Here is a 17,382-nt window from a genome sequence, read left to right on the forward strand (position 1 = left end):
TACAGAAGTATTTATAATTGAAATAACATGAATGACAAGGATTTACTTTTTTGTTGTTGTTAATACTTACCCCAGGATATTTTTCCATTAATTTTTTTTTTTTTTTTTTTTTAGAGAGAGTGAAAGGGAGGGGGAGAGACAGAGAGAGAGAAACATTGATGTGAGAGAGACACATTAATTGGCTGCCTCCCGCACACGCCCCACCCAGGGCTAGGGATTGAGCCAGCAATCGAGGTACATGTCCTTTACCTGAATCAAAACTGGGACCCTTCAGTCCAAAAGCTGATGCTCTATCCATTGAGCAAACTGTCTAGGGCTTTTTATTTATTTACTGCACATTGAAAGGAAATTAGAAAAAATATTTTAATATCGCTATCACCCTTTCTCTATAATAGAAGTGTCAACCAAATTCACGACTGACAATGACAGATTGAAACACAGGTGTGCAATTGGCGCCAGCGAGAGCTTTATTAGTATACTAGAGGCCCAGTGCACAAAAATTTGTGCACTTGGGTGAGGGGGTATTCCCTCAGCCCGGCCTGTGCCCTCTCGCAGTCTGGGATTCCTCAGGGGATGACCACCTGCTGGCTTAGGCCTGCTCCCTGGGGGGATTGGGCCTAAGATGGCAATCAGACATCCCTCTGGCAGCCCGGCAGCCCTCGGGGGATGTCCACTTGCCAGCAGGGAGCAGGCCTAAGCTGCAGTCAGACATCCTTAGTGTTGCTGAGGAGGCACGAGAGGCTCCCACCACCACCACCGCTGTACTGGCAGCAGTCAGCCTGGCTTGTGGCTGAGAAGAACTCCCCCATGTGAGAGCGCACTGACCACCAGGGGCAGCTCCTGCATTGAGCGTCTGCCCCCGGGTGGTCAGTGTGTGTCATAGTGACCAGTCATGCCCAGTCTCTCTGCTATTAGGGTCAGTTTGCATATTACCCTTTTACTATACAGGAGAGAGGCCTAGTGCACAGGTGGGAGCCGGCTGGTTTGCCCTGAAGGGTGTCCCGGATCAGGGTGGGAGTCCCATTTAGGTGCCTGGCCAGCCTGGGTAAGGGGCTGATGGCTGTTTGCAGCTGGTCACACCCCCTTTAGGGTGGGAGTCCCCACTGGGGTGCCTGGCTGTGTGGGTGAGGGGCTGAGGGCCGTTTTCAGGCTGACCAGCGACTGAAGCTCCCAGCCTCTCCTTTTTTTCTTTATTCTGGGATTTATTTACCTTCTATAATTGAAACTTTGTTGCCATCCTGCTCGGTCCAGCTCTGAGGCCACGGCCTGCTGAAAGCAGGTATCTGGGGTTTGTTTAGCTTCTATAATTGAAACTTTGTTGCTTTTGGAGCTCAGAGCCGGGCCGCGGCAGGCGGGGAACCTTGGCTTCCTCCATCACTGGAGCAAGCAAGCCTCCTGCTCGCTTCAGCTGCGTGGCTGCCGGCCGCCATCTTAGCTGGTGGTTAATTTGCATATCACCCTGATTAGCCCATGGGAAGCATAGCGAAGGTACGGACAATTACCCTTTTTGTTTTTTATTAGATAGGCTGTATCGCGCATGCATGAGTCAACATTTTTTTAAACTAGAGGCCCAGTGCACGAAGTGGGGTCCATCAGCCTGGCCTGCACCCTCTCGCAATCCGGGACCCCTCAGGGGATGTTAGAGAGCTGGTTTCCACCTGATCCTTGCAGGCCAGGCCGAGGGACCCCACCAGTGCATGTTCCTTGCACCAGGCCTCTAGTATGCATATAAGATCTTTGGTTACTCTCTTCCCGCCCTCCCCGCTCCTCCCTTCCCTCTGAGATTCATCAGTCTGTTCCATGTTTCCATGCCTGTGTGTTGAGCACCTGCCCCTGGTGGTCAGTGTGCATCATAGCTACCAGCCAGTTGGCCGATCGCTTAGGCTTTTGTATATACAGATTGACAGTGCACGTCATATGTACCAGCCAGCTGGTCAGTTGGTCAGATGTACAGTCGGTCACTTAGCCTTTTACACACACACACACACACACACACACACACACAAACACACACATTTCCCCGCCCCCCCCCCCCCCCCCCGCTCCCCAGGGATTTACTTTGTTTTTATTTTTTAAATAATTTTCTTTTTCTAAATATATTTTTACTGATTTCAGAGAGTCAGAGTCCAAAACTCCGATTTTGGAGTAAGGACAGGTTTACTGATTGAGAAGGCATAGCTCAAGAAGATGCGGGAGGAGGAACTGGATGAAAGAAGGTGAAGAGATTAGCAAAAGAGCATACAGTATAGTCCAGGGGTGGGCAAACTTTTTGACTCGAGGGCCACAATGCGTTCTTAAACTGGACCGGAGGGCCGGAACAAAAGCATGGATGGAGTGTTTGTATGAACTAATATAAATTCAAAGTAAACATCATTACATAAAAGGGTACGGTCTTTTTTTTATTTTAGTTTTATTCATTTCAAACGGGCCGGATCCGGCCCGTGGGCCGTAGTTTGCCCACGGCTGGTATAGTCCATGAACACAGACAACAGTGTGGTGATGGCCAGAAGGGGTAGCAGTGAGGCTGGGTGGAGGTGGATAAAGGGGGGAAAATAGTGGACATCTGTAATATTGTCAACAATAAAAAACAAATAAATAAAAATAGGGATAATTTTACTTCTTCCTTTCCAATAGGGATGCCTTTCATTTCTTTTTCTTGCCCAACTTCCCTGGCTATTAGGGCCTCTAGTATAATGTTGAACAGAAGTGGAGAGAGACACAAGGATATAGTTGTTTTACTCCTAATCTTAGATGGGGAAAGTATCCAGTCTTTCACTATTAGTATGATGCTAGCTGTCATTTTTTCACAGACATCCTTTATCAACTTGGGGAAATTCCATTCTATTCCCTGATATCCTTAGGGTTTTAATACAGAAATTGGATTGAATTTTATCAAATACTTTTTCTGCATCTATTGAAACAATCATGTGTTTTTTGTACTTTATTTATTTACTTATTTAACTCATTCATTCATTATTTTTTTAAATCCTCACCCGAGGATATTTTTCCATTGGTTTTTTTAAAATACATTTTTATTGATTTTTTTACAGACAGGAAGGGAGAAGGATAGAGAGTTAGAAACACTGATGAGAGAGAAACACTGATCAGTTGCCTTCTGCATGCCCCCTACTGGGGATCACACCTGCAACCAAGGTACATGCCCTTCACTGGAATCAAACCTGGGATCTTTCAGTCCATGGGCTGACACTATATCTACTAAGCCAAACCAGTTAGGACTCCATTGACTTTTTTTAGGGAGAGTGAAAGAGAGAGGGAAAGACAGAAACATCCATGTGAGAGAAACGCATTGATTGCTTGTATACTGCACGAGCCCCGACCAGTGTCCAGGCCGGAGAGGAGCCTGCAATCAAGTATGTGCCCTTGTTTGGAATCGAATCTGGGATCCTTTGGTCCAGAGGCCAACCCTCTATCCACTGAGCCAGACCAGCTAGGGCTTTTGTACTTTATTTTTTATGGTGCACTACATTAGTTTATTTTCAGATGTTGAACCAACCTTACATTCCTGGGATAAATCCTACTGGTCATGGGGGTATAATTCTATTAACATTGCTGGGTTTGATTATGCTAGTATTTTGTTAAGGATCTTTGCATTCATATTCGTAAGATACATTGATCTACAGTTTGCATTTCTTGTAATGTTTTTGTCTGATTTTGGTATTGGGGTTATACTAGCCTCATAGAATAAGTTGGGAAGTATCCCCTCCTCTTCTATTTTTTTCTTAAAGATTGTGAAGATTGGTATTAATTCTTACTGAAATGTTTGTTTTGAACATTTGGGCCTGAGCTTTTCTTTGTAGGTAGGTTTTTATTTTGTTTTTTCATTTCTTTTTTTTTCTTTTTTTCTTTTTTAATATATTTTATTGATTTTTTACAGAGAGGAAGGGAGAGGGATAGAGAGTTAGAAACATCGATGAGAGAGAAACATCAATAAGCTGCCTCCTGCACACTCCCCACTGGGGACGTGCCCACACCAAGGCACATGGCCTTGACCGGAATCAAACCCAGGACCCTTGAGTCCGCAGGCCGACGCTCCATCCACTGAGCCAAACCAGTCAGGGCTTGTTTTTTCATTTCTAATGAAAAATTCAATTTCTTGTCATGGATCTATTCAGATTGTCTACTTCTTCTTGAGTTAGTTTTGGTAATTTGTGTCTTCGTAGAAATTTGTTCATTTCATCTAAGTTATCTAACTTATAGGCATACACTTGTTCACAGTATTCTTTTGTAATCTTTCTTATTTCTGTCAGGTTGGCAGTAATGTTCTCTCTTTCATTTCTGATTCTAATGACTTGAGTCTTCTGGGTTTTTTTGTGTGTGGGGGGGGGGGGGCGTTTTTTTGGCCTGGTCAATATAGCTAAAGGTTTGTCAATTTTGTTGATCTTTTCAAAGAACAAGCTTTTTGTTTCATTTATTTCTTTATTGTTTCCCTAGTCTCTATTTCATTAATTTCTGCTCTAAACTTTCTTAGTTCCTATCTTCTGCATGCTTTAGATATAGTGAGCTCTTCTTTTTCCAGTGTCTTTAAGGTGGAAGTTTAGATTACAGATTTGAGATTTTTTTTTTCAGTATAGGCACTTATAGCTATAAATTTCCCTCTAAATATGCCTTAGCTACATTGATAAGTACTGATATGTCATGTCTTATCTTCATACATCTAGAAATATTTTTTAATTTCCTTTTTGATTTATTCTTTGACCCATTGGTTATATAGGAGTATGTGGTTTCAATTTCCACATATTTGTGAGTTTCCCAAATTTGTTACTGATTTCTAATTTCATTCCATTGTGGTTAGAGAACATACTTTGTATTATTACTATCAAAAGAGTGCATGTTATTATATACGAATAATATCGCAAGGCACACAAAAATCACTGTCAAAATGGCATTAGAAATAGTAACTGTGGCTATGAATCTTAGTCTTTATTTTTTAATCTTTTTTAAAGATATGTTTTTACTGATTTCAGAGAGAGGAAGAGAGAGATAGAAACATCAATGATCAGCTGCCTCCTGCACACACCCTACCAGGAATCGAGCCTGAAACCTGGGCATGTACCCTAACCCGGAATCGAACCATGACCTCCTTGTTCCTAGGTCCACACTCAACCACTGAGCCACACAGGTTGGGCAGATAGTCTTAATGTAGTTGAGTCTGCAAAAGCTTATGACAGATCTGCTATTTCCAGATTTTTTTTACCCTACTATGAGCTTCTACAACGCAAAGAGCACATATGAGAAACTGGCAAGAAACATGAAAAGTTCTCTCAAGAAAGGAAATACAAATGGAAAACAAGTATGAAGCCTCACTAATAATATTTTTAAAAGGAAATTTAAAAAAATAAAACACCATTTTCCTCCAAACAAATCAACAAGTTTATATTTAGTTTTTAAATATTAATATCCAATGCTAGAATAATACAGTGAAATTAGGCTCCACCCAACCATGCATTCATTGGTTGTTTCTTGTATGTGCCTTGACCAGGAATCAAACCTGCAAACTTGGAGTATCGAGATGATATTCTAACAAACTCTAAATGCTTTTAACTAGTAATTCTATTTATGAACCATTTATGTTTAGGAAACAACTCTAAATACAGAAAATATTTTAGACTAATAATATTTATTTCAGTATTTTTTATAATTTTAAAAATTGTTACAATATAAACTTCCAATAATAGGAGAAAGTTAGGTAAAATGTAGTTTAATTATTTAACAAAATATCATGTATCCATTAACAACATTTACAATATAAGGAAAATACTTCTGCTTTAATGTTAGTGAAAGAGCAAAAGCAATATATGGTTACAGTATGTGTTTAAAAAAAAAGCAAACAGTTTGGCTCAGCTTCGGCCTGCAGACTGAAAGATCCCGGGATCGAGTCCTGTCAAGGACACATGCCGGGGTTTTGGGCTTGATCCCCAGGAGAGGGCGTGCAGGAGGCAGCTGATCAATGAGACCAATGATGTTTCTCTCTCATCAATGTTTCTATCTCTCTATCCCTCTCCCTTCATCTCTCTCTAAAAATCAATAAAAATCTTAAAAAAATGAAATACACGTGCAATTAAATAGTTAAAAATTAAATAGTTAAAAAATAAAGTTTAAAAAAATAGCAAACTATTTGCATGCAGGAGAATATCAGAAAGCAATACATCAAAAGACTAATAATGGTCACCTTTGGGTAGTGAATTATGAGTATAGTTTTTTCTTCATACTTTTCATTATCTTTCCAAAGTTTCTATGAATATAAATTTTTACAATATAAAGTTTATTAAAATCAAATTTAAGAAATTTCCACTTCAAGTGTAACAATCCACTTAGTACAACTCTTTTCTCACAAGCATGACCTCATAAATACAATTAACTAAATAAATATATAAATATATACATATGTAGAGATATATTTACTCTCAAACATACAATCCCTAGTTTTTTCCACTTAGGCTCTTAATATTATGCTTGTCAAAGTGTTTTGTGTTTGTTGTTTATTAAGAAAACTAAAGCACTTTTTTTTTTAATATATATTTAAAAACAGGAAGGGAGAGGGATAGAGAGTTAGAAACATCAATGAGAGAGAAACATCGATCAGCTGCCTCCTGCACACCCACTACTGGGGATTGCCCGCAACCAAGGTACATGCCCTTGACCAGAATCGAACCTGGGACCCTTGAGTCCACAGGCTGATGCTCTATCCACTGAGCCAAACCGGTTAGGGCTGAAGCACTCTTTCCTGGGACTCAGAAATAGTGTTCTAATTCTTTGAATATAATACTCTTCTACAATTCTAACATATTTGTCTTCTTATAACTTCAAAATCAATTTATCACAAAGATTAAAAGTAAAACCAATTCTACAAGTTTAGGAGCTGCTGTTATGTACAAAAGGCAGCTAATTAAAAGCTCTACATTAAATCAAAAGGCACAAACTAATGTATTTACTTTATAATCAGAAAAAATAAACTTAAAAAAGAAAAACCTTTCCCCAACAGTTGTTTGGGTCTAGTTGTTCTGTTCACTGAGGCAACAAGGCACAATAAAAAGAACATGGGCTTTGGAACCAGCAAAACCAGAATCCATAGCCTGGTTCTGCAACTTCCTAGGTATGAAAACTTGGACAAGTTAAACTCCCTACACCTCAATCCCCACCTTTATAAAAGGGGTAACAGTACTTTGCCTAAAGGACTGTGAGGAAAAAATGAAAAACTGGATATAAGGTACCATAATAAGGAGAGCACTTTTATTTGGCACAGTATACATGATAGCTACTATAATTATTTTCTTTTCTTTGGGGAAAAAGAGGAAGTTCATTTTCTAACAAGTTATTCAACTTTATTCCTAATCTAACATCAAGAAAAAAACAACATGAGATAGCTCCTAAAACCATTAGGAGTCCTTGACAATTCTCAGCTACAAATTTTCATTGTAGAACTTATAGCTCTTACCAACAGATAATGCAAAACTGTTCAAGAAAGAAGCAACCCTATATCTAATCATTATACTCTTACCTTGCAGGCTACATCAACTAATCTCATCTGGATAGCTTGATTCTCTGAGAGTTTAGTGCCAATTGCAAGCAAAGTGTCCAACAGTTGAGCTAGGACTTGATGAGACTCTAGAAAGAAAGATAAGTTGTGTTGTAAAATTTCAAAAAGAGATCACTAAAGAAATTAAGTTTACTTGGGTAAAGAATGTAGATTTTTTTTGGCAGCTAATTTCTACTATTTGATCTTTGATTCCCCTCAACTTAAAGCTAAGTTCCTAAAGGTATCATATCTAAATATTTGAATCCTCCACAGGTTGGCCAAAGTGCCCCCAAAATGTTTAGTACTTGACTAATTCAAGGGCTTTTCACTGCCATCAAGATACAGTCCAAATTCCTTAGCAGGGCATACATACATACATACATACATACATACATACGCTACAATGTCTAGCCCTCCCTGTCTTTTTCCAATTAGATTCATGTCCCCCTATCTTTGCTCAGGCCAACGTCTTCACCTAGAATGACTTCGTCCACACTCGACTCCATTCTCAGCCCCACTCCTGAGGGAGTACCTACTATTCTTGAAGTGTCACCTCCTGTATGAAGCTTTTCCTCTTCCCCAAGAATGGACCATTTTCTCCTCCATGCTTCCACTGCACGCTCTACATCAGCTATAACTCTTTACTATACTTACTTACTTTTACATCCAATTAAATCGGGAAAGTAAAAGAACCTTGAGAGCAAAGATAGTATTTTATCCACCTCTGTATTATCAAAATCTACCATAACTCATTAAATGTTCAATGAATGTTTAATAAATGGGCAAAAATCCAAATCCAAATAAATCAATACCAATCATCTTAGCCAGATTTTCTTCTTTGTTCCAAGATATGGTTCTTCTAATGCTCGTAGTATACAAGTGGATTTAGGTGGCATTCAAATAACCATGTAGATATTTTAATGTGCATAATAAAAACTGCAGTTACTATCTACTGATGTCACGTGTCACTATTTTCATTTTAACATTTCTAATATAACAAGCCCCTTTAATTTTATTTAACTAAAAAAATTGTCCACTTAAGAAAAACACTAAGTAAACCATAGTATAGATGTGAAGCAAATATATAAGAAATGGTGTAAATGATATATAAATGACTAAAGCTCCAAAAATACTGTTAAATCACCTCTTAGTAAGACTTCTAGTCTTTCTCTCACATCAATGTCTCTCTCTAAAATCAATAAAAACATGTCCTCAGGTGCTCTGGCCAGTTTGGTTCAGTGGTTAAGAGTGTTGGCCTGTGGACTGGAGGGTCTCATGTTCAATTCCCGGTCAAGGGCACTGATCAAGGGCACATACCTCTGTTGCAGGTTCCCCAGCCAAGGTCGTGTGCATGGCAATCGATATGTCTCTCCCTCCCCCCTCCTTCCTCCCTCCTACTTTCTCTGGAAATCAATGGAAAAATATCCTCAGGTGAGGATTAAAAAAGAAAGTCTTTGGTAGAAATTCAATACAATCACAATTTTGGTATAAAGGTGTTTCTAACAAAATTTTTTAGAAGTTCTCAACTTCAGCCAATAAGCCACATATGTAAGCTATTTGTTGACATTAAACAGCTGTACAATAAATAAGTTTAGATTGTCTCTGAATTCATTGGCCCTTTATTTCTCTCATAATCTTTTAAGTTTATAGACTAAATGTTGTCCAATATTTAAATAGTCACATTTGTTTATATATGTATACCCAAAATAAAACTATTCTCTAAAACCACAACTAATTCAAACAAATTACAATTTTTCCAGAAATACCAAAAGATTTTTCTTTTCTTTTTTTGTGTATATATATATATATATATATATTTAATCCTCACCCAAGGATATGTTGATTAATTTGAGAGAGAAGAAGAGAGAGAGAGAAAGAGAGAGAGAAACATCAATCAGTTGCCTCCCATACACACTGGACCAGGGATTGAACCTGAAACCTAGGTATATGCCCTGATGGGGAATCGAACCTGCAACATTTTTGCTGTGCAGGACAACACTCCAACCAACTGAGCCACCCAGCCAGGGCTGCCATGAGATATATTTAAAAAATATTTTTTTAAAATTGATTTTTAGAGAGGAGGGGAGAGGGAGAGGGAGAGAGAGACAGAGACAGAGAAACATCTATCAGTTGCCTCCCACACATGCCCCAACCAGAGACTGAACCCAAAACCTGGGTTATGGGCCCTGACTAGGAATTGAACCCTCCACCTTTTGGTGTATCAGACAATGCTCCAACCAACTGAGCCACATCAGGCAGGGCCAAAGAACTTTTCTTTTTATTTAATTTTCAACTAGAGGCCCAGTGCACAAAATTTGCAGGGGGGCGGGGAGGGGGGGTGTTCCCTCAGCCCAGTCTGCACCCTCTTGCAATCAGGACCACTGGCTCCTAACTGCTCGCCTGCCTGATTGCCCCTAACCACTTGCCTGCCTGTCTGATCAGCCCTAACTGTTCCCCTGCCTGCCTGATCACCCCTAACCACCTCTGCCTGCCTGCCTGATTGCCCCTAACCCAGGGGTGGGCAAACTTTTTGACTCGAGGGCCACAATGCGTTCTTAAACTGGACCGGAGGGCCGGAACAAAAGCATGGATGGAGTGTTTGTGTGAACTAATATAAATTCAAAGTAAACATCATTACATAAAAGGGTACGGTCTTTTTTTTTTTTTTTTTTCAGTTTTATTCATTTCAAACGGGCCAGATCCGGCCCACGGGCCGTAGTTTGCCCATGGCTGCCCTAACCACTCTGCCTGCCTGCCTGCCTGCCTGATCACCCCTAACTGCTTGCCCCTAACCACTTGCCTGACTGCTCCCCTGCCTGCCTGATCTCCCCTAACCATTCTGCCTGCCTGATCGCCCCTAACCACTCTGCCTGCCTACCTGATCATCCCTAACTGCCTCTGCCTTGGCCCCCGCCACCACAGCTTCGTCCAGAATGACATCCGGAAGGTTGTTCAGCTGTCTGGTCTAATTAGCATATTATGCTTTTATTATTATAGATAGTAAGGTAACTGAGGCACTAACTCTATAATATAATCTTGTACATTCAAAAAAAACCCACAGAAAAATAATAAAAAACATTAAAAAGGTGAAGTATTTTCCCATTTCACCTAAACACAGAAATAATGTTATTGGACATCAACAAGCAACAAACAAAAAAAGTAACAACAATATGTGAGACCTGAGAGATGTCACTTTTATAAGGAGAGAACTCAGAGACCACATATGACCAGGACAGCACCTCTCATGGTTTCTGAGTTAATGTGCACAGTCACCTAAACATCATCTCTGTCCCATACAACTTAATCTTTAAAAAGTTAGTTAACTTCTCTGAACGTCAGTTTTCCCACCTATAAAATGACAATGACATCTATCTTCTATCATATGCAAAATACTTGAAGCATATGGCACTAGGTACAGGCCCATAAATGATAGTTATTGAGAGACAAAAACTACATTTTAACTCTAATGTAAATATATGTACATAGTTTTATTGAATCATCTTCAAATTCCTTTTTAATACCAACACAACAATATTCTGTTTTAAATTCTATACAAAAGGAACTAAAGATTTCTGCTCTAAGTGTACAGCTTTTAAATTGCAACTTACTTTCATTCTGCAGGATATTAATGGCATCATCCATAATACAGTCCGGAGAAAATCCTGCAGTCTTTGACAATAACCCCAACAATGAAGCAATTTTCAGTCTCACAGACGGATCATTCTCCTGGAACAAAAGAAGCTATTGTTACCTTGATGCCCTCCTTTCAGCTAACCAAAAACAGAACATGAGAAACTAACATTTCAAAACAGAGTCAATGATCCAAGTATTCAAAGGCTTTAACTTTATATATTTCAGAGGAGGGAGCTTTCTTAATCAGTATGTTACACCCAAATAGGGCAAAACGAATGGGAACTTTTTTACGCCTTTCTCATGTCATTAACTTCTAACTAGAAATGTGCTTTTGAGATTAAAAGTACCTTTTCTCTCCTGTGCAGTTACACAAGAGTTGCACCAACCTGTACTACCAACACTGCCAGCACTGGCCACCCAATCATGCTGTCAGCACCTTGCTCTTGGAGCCCCTGGAAATTGGGTGCTGCAGCCACTAATGCTATTACCAGAAAAAGAAATTTTAATCTACTTGGTTTTTTTTGTTTTGTCTTTTTTTGGATTACCATTAGAAGTTTGGGGCAGGTAAATCTAATTAACTGGGTCTAGGTCTTGTGCCTGAACTGTAGGTACAAGCAAGACTGAGAAATGAGTGGTCTGGCCCTTTTAGTTTTAATATTGGGAGGTGGTCTCTAATTTGCACAAAGAATCTTTTGGTGAGAAATTTCCCTCAAAGACAGAAAGAACCATGTTCATTTGTTCATTCCCTGTTCTCAAGTACGAAGCACCCTACCTTCCTAAGAAGATAACTGAGCACAACAAGGAGGCCTCAGTGGGGGAAGGAGCAATAGTTATAAAGTCAGAAGACATAGAATCCTGGCACACCACTTACTACATATATATTTTAGAAGTCTGGTGCACCGGTGGGGTCCCTTGGCCTGGCCTGCAGGGATCAGGCTGAAACCGGCTCTCCAACATCCCCCAAGGGGTCCCAGATTGTGAGAGGGTACAGGCCAGGCCGAGGGACCCCATCAGTGCAGGATCTGGGCCAGGGAGGGGCCGCGGAGGGCTCTAGGGCATGTCCTGCTCATCTCATCCAGTCCTGATTGGGGCCAATCAGGGCCAAGGAGGGACAGTGGGAGGTCTCCAGGGAGTGTCCAACCCGTCTTGCCCAGTCCTGATCAGCTGGACCCCAGGAGCACCGGTCAGAACTTCTGCCCCCTGGTGGTCAGTGTGTGTCACAGCAATGGTTGAATGATCAAATGGTCAGACACTTAGCATATTAGGCTTTTATTATATAGGAAAGTCTTGGGAAAGTCAATTTTAAATACCAGTCCAGCATTAATATGATGATTGAAATAGAAGGCACAAAACTAGACAGAAACAGATTAAGAATGGCAGTATAGCCAATGTGGTTCAGTGGTTGAGCATCAATCCGTGAACCAGGAGGTTATATTTTCATTCCTGGTCAGGCCACATGCCTAGGTTTCCCGCTTGATCCCCAGTAGGAGATCAAGGAGGCAGGAGGCAGCCGATAGATAATTCTCTGTTATCATTGACGTTTCTATCTTTCTCTCCCTCTTCCTTCTTTGCTCTAAAGTCAATAAAACATTTTTTTTTTCCTGGTTTGCTCCCGGATTTCAGCACCAAACAAAAACAAATAAACAAAAAACTTTTTTTTTTTTTTAAAGTGTATTACAAAGATCCAGCAAAAGACAATGGCAAGACTCTCACTTCTGGTAAGGGCAGCCGACTAGACAACTCAGACCAATATTCCTGCTGAGAAAACTAGAAAAATACTATGAATGCCAAAAAAGAAAAAAGTGTTGACCTAGCCAATTTGACTCAATGGATAGGGCATCAACCCTCATACTAAAAGGTCCCGGGTTCAATTCCAGTCAAGAGCATGTAACTTGTTTGCAGGCTCGACCTCTGGCCCTGGTCAGGGTGTATGCGTGTGGGAGGCACCCAATCAATGTGTCTATCTCACATCAAAGTTTCTCTCTCCCTCTCCCCCTCCCTTCCACTCTCTCTAAAAACCAATTGAAAAATATCCTCAGGTGAGGATTAACAGAAAGAAAAAAAAAAGAAAGAAAAAAGTGTGTGCGTGTGTGTGTGTGTACTTGAAGGTATTAGAAAACTAAAAGATAAATGAAGAGCCCTAGCTGGTTTGGCTCAGTGGATAGAGCATTGGCCTGTGAACTGAAAGGTCCCAGGTTTGATTCTGGTCAAGGGCACATGCCTGGGTTTTGGGCTCAATCCCCAGTGGGGGATTTGCAGGAGGCAGCCGATCAATGATTCTCCTCATCATGTATGTTTCTATCTCTCTCTCCCTCTTCCTTCCTCTCTGAAATCAATAAAAATACATTTTTTAAAAAAGAAAAAAGTGTAGATCCTATGAATTCTCATCATAAGGAGAAAATTTTTTTTTTCTTTTTATTGTATCTACTAGAGGCCCAGTGCACAAATTCGTGTATGGGTGGGGTCCAGCTGGCCCGCCCCAATAAGGGCCAATTGGGGCCGAGCCAGCTGGGGGTAGGGGATGTGGGAGGTTGGCTGCCAGCCCCACCCCCAATCGGGGTCTGATCAGAGCCAGGCCGGCAGGAGGAGGGAGGGGCTACAGGAGGTTGGCCAGCTGACCCTGCCCCCATCGGGTGGGGGGGCCAATCGGGGGTGGGGCCAGTTGGGGGTTGGGGCCGAGGGAGGTTGGCCGGCCAACCCGGCCCCCAATCGGGCCGGTTGGCCAGCCGCAGTGTGCGTCATAGTGATCAGTCGTTCTGGTCGCTTGGCTTTTATATATATAGTCTAGAGGCCCAATGCACAAAATTCGTGCAAGAGTAGCCCTTCATTCCCCCGGCTGCTGGCACCCTCTTCCCTCTGGCACCTGGGACCCGGGCTTCCCTCCGGCTGCTGGCTGGCACCCAGGACCTGGGCTTTCCTCCAGCCGCTGGCAGGCAACCAGGACTCGGGCTTCCCTCACAGCCCCAGCTTCATCCGGAAGGTCGTCCAGAAGAACATCCATTCTAATTAGCATACTACGCTTTTATTATTATATGAGATATGAGATAATGGATGTTAGCTAAACTTACTGTGGTAATCATATATGTAAATCAAACCATCGCTCTTATGCCTAAACTTTTACAGTGATGTATATCAACTATCCTATACTGATAAAAGAGAAAAATGGTAATTGGCGTACGAACGATACCTTTTTCATTGGCTAATAAGTGAGATATGCAAATTAACTGCCAACTAAGATTGGCAGTTAACCGCCAAAAAAGATGGCGGCTAATTTGCATATTGCAGGCAGGATGGTACAGCGCCATCAGAGAGCGGGTAGGGGGCGTGAGTGCCAGCGGTTGCCCGGACCCGATCCGGCCAGCAGATCCGGATGCGGGCCAGCGGGGCAGCTGCGGCGTCCGCCCGCACTCACGCCGCCAACCCGCGTTTGGGGCGTGAGTGCTGGCGGTCCCCGGGGACCAGATCCCGCTGGCTGACCAGGACACAGGCCGGCGGGGCAGCTGCGGTGTCCGCCCTACTCACGCCCCCAACCAGAGCGGGTTGGCGTGAGTGCCAGCGGTTGCCCAGACCTGATCCGGCCGGCAGACCCGGACGCAGGCCGGCGGGGTGGCTGCAGTGTCCGCCCCACTCACGCTGCCAACCCTGGGCAAGGGGCTGATCAGGCGATCGGAGGGTGATGGGGGTCTACGCCTCTGGCCAAGGCATCAGGCCTGGGAAAGGGGCAGAGCCAGCAATCGGAGGGGTTTGGGGATCCCCTGCCCAGGCCTGACACCTGGGCCAGAGGCATCAGGTCTGGGCTGGGGGCAGAACCAGTGATGGGGGGAAATGAGGGTCCCCTGCCCGGGCCTGACGCCTCTGTCAGAGGCATCAGGCCTGGGCAAGGGGCCGATCCTGCGATTGGAGGGTGTTGGGGGTCAACGCCTGAGGGCTCCCAGTATGTGAGAGGGGGCAGGCTGGGCTGAGGGACACTCACACACACACACACACACACACACACACACACACACACACCCAGTGCACGAATTTCGTGCACCGGGCCCCTAGTTTCTCAATAAAACTGGAAAAAATAAACCAAAAAAATAAATGAAGTGAAAATAATAAAGTATCCTAGAGAGAAAAGTGGAGAATAAAAGTATACAATTACACTTACATGTAAGTCAGGAAGGTGGATAAAGGGAGCTAAAGTGCTTGCATCGTCCAAAGAAGGTAAAAGTATCAAATTTAATATTTACTCTTGAAAGTCTAGAATTCATATTGCAATATCTAGGTTAACTAGTAAAAAAAGTATAAAAGGATGTATAACTCCTAAGCTAATAAAGAGAGATGGAGTAGAGAATTTAATATAGAGTCAACCCAAAGTATGGCAAGGAACGAAAGGAAAAAAAGAACACTGGGCAAATAAGGCAAACAAACATTTAATAAAAGATAGGTTTAAACTCACTTATATCAATAGCTACATTAAATGTAATTAAGTAAGTACTCCAATTAAAAAATAAAAACTGTCAGATTATATATATTTTTAAAAACTAACTACATGTTGTTTACATGTCTTATATCTAAAACAAAGGGCTTGCCGAAACCGGTTTGGCTCGGTGGATAGAGCGTCGGCCTGCGGACTGAAGGGTCCCAGGTTCGATTCCGGTCAGGGGCATGTGCCTGGGTTGTGGGCATATCCCCAGTGGGAGATGTGCAGGAGGCAGCTGATTGATGTTTCTCTCTCATCGATGTTTCTAACTCTCTATCTCTCTCCCTTCCTCTCTGTAAAAAATCAATAAAATATATTTTAAAAAAAAAAATAAATAAAACAAAGGGCTATCAAAAGTATGAATATAAAAGGCAGAACTAGGGATATCATGCAAACTTTAATCAGGAGATTGCTGGTATCGTTATAGTAACATTACACAAAGCCATTATTCGTTCATATGATTGCCTGTAAAAAACAAATCCAAAATAATCTACACATAACTTATTTAAATTGCTACATGAACTTTAGCAAGGTTGTTAGATAGAAAATTATTAAACAAAAATGCAGCCATAGCTGGTTTGGCTCTGTGGATAGAACGTTGGCCTGCAGACTGAAGGTTCTCGGGTTCGATTCCACTCAAGGGCACATGCCTGGATTGCAGGCTCGATCCCTAGTAGGGGATGTGCAGGAGGCAGCCAATCAATGATTCTCTCTCATCATTGATGTTTCTATCTCTCTATCCATCTCCCTTCCTCTCTGAAATCAATAAAAAATAAAAATAAACTAAAAATAAATCCATTGCATTCCTGAATATCAGCTATATACTCTTAGAAAATAAAAAAATTTGATTATTTACAATAACATTAAACATAAAATATACAGGATAACTAACAGAAAAATGTATAAAACCCCTATGCAAAAAAAAACTATCAAACAGTATGCCATTTCATGGGATAAGGTAGACTGGAGAATGGGGGAAGATACTGAATTTAGTTTTGAATAGACATAAAATGCCAATTCTTTTCTTTTTTTCAAGTTTTAAAATAATCACTTTAATATTCTGTTGTTTTAAACTAACAACCAAAGCTATGATAGATTGGCATGTGACAATTAGCCAGTGTTATTCCACACAAACAAGTTTGAGGGTTTAGTTAGCCTGTGCAGCTTTTCTGTTGGGGTTTTGTAAATAATGAAAATAGGTGCCAGGCCCCATAATTATGGATCCATAAGGGCCTGGAGACCCTGGGTTGTAAATCAAAGGCCTATTAGAGAACAAACAACAGAGACAAGAAACTACAACAGCTAGAACCTACTCATACTGAGAAACCAACCATCACTCACTCATACATAGTTGGTATTTGTCATGTTTATTCATCATCTGGTTATGCTCAGTGGATTGCACATCTCGGGGAACCTCTCAGAGCCTGGGACAAAGGACTGTGGTCATGGACCTTGCAGGAGGCTTCACTGGAGTTGGGAGGCTGAGGGCTTTCCCTATTCCCTTCTGCTGATAGGCAAGGAGGAGAGGCTGTAAGCATCACCGTTTCTTGATTCAGTTAGGGCTTTCTCTTTCCTGAACTTCATGACCTCGACGGTACCAGGCTCCGACCTGAGCCGCCCGGTCCGGCCGAGATATCTCCATCTTTCTTCAAGCTCGGTCCTCTCCGGAGAGCCCCACATCGGACAGATGCCAATACCAGCCAGCGAGCCGCTCCTCACGCCATCCCCGGCATCCGGACCCCAGCGT

General features: G+C 41.9%; 1 protein-coding gene across 3 annotated transcripts in view; it reads right to left on the reverse strand.

Moving 5' to 3' along the window:
* Window positions 1–17,382, reverse strand: part of INTS4 (integrator complex subunit 4) — a 90,946-nt gene that overhangs the window by 62,920 nt on the left and 10,644 nt on the right. For all 3 annotated transcript variants that reach the window (XM_081100098.1, XM_081100097.1, XM_081100096.1), the window contains exons 3-4: window positions 11,146–11,263; window positions 7,520–7,626 (exon numbers count right to left, since the gene is read on the reverse strand). In XM_081100098.1, coding sequence (XP_080956224.1) covers window positions 7,520–7,626; window positions 11,146–11,263 — 225 coding nt within the window. The remainder of the gene's footprint in view (window positions 1–7,519; window positions 7,627–11,145; window positions 11,264–17,382) is intronic.

This window comes from Myotis nattereri (genome assembly GCF_964212035.1).
Source record: "Myotis nattereri genome assembly, chromosome: 9".
In the NCBI taxonomy this organism is placed as follows: domain Eukaryota; kingdom Metazoa; phylum Chordata; class Mammalia; order Chiroptera; family Vespertilionidae; genus Myotis; species Myotis nattereri.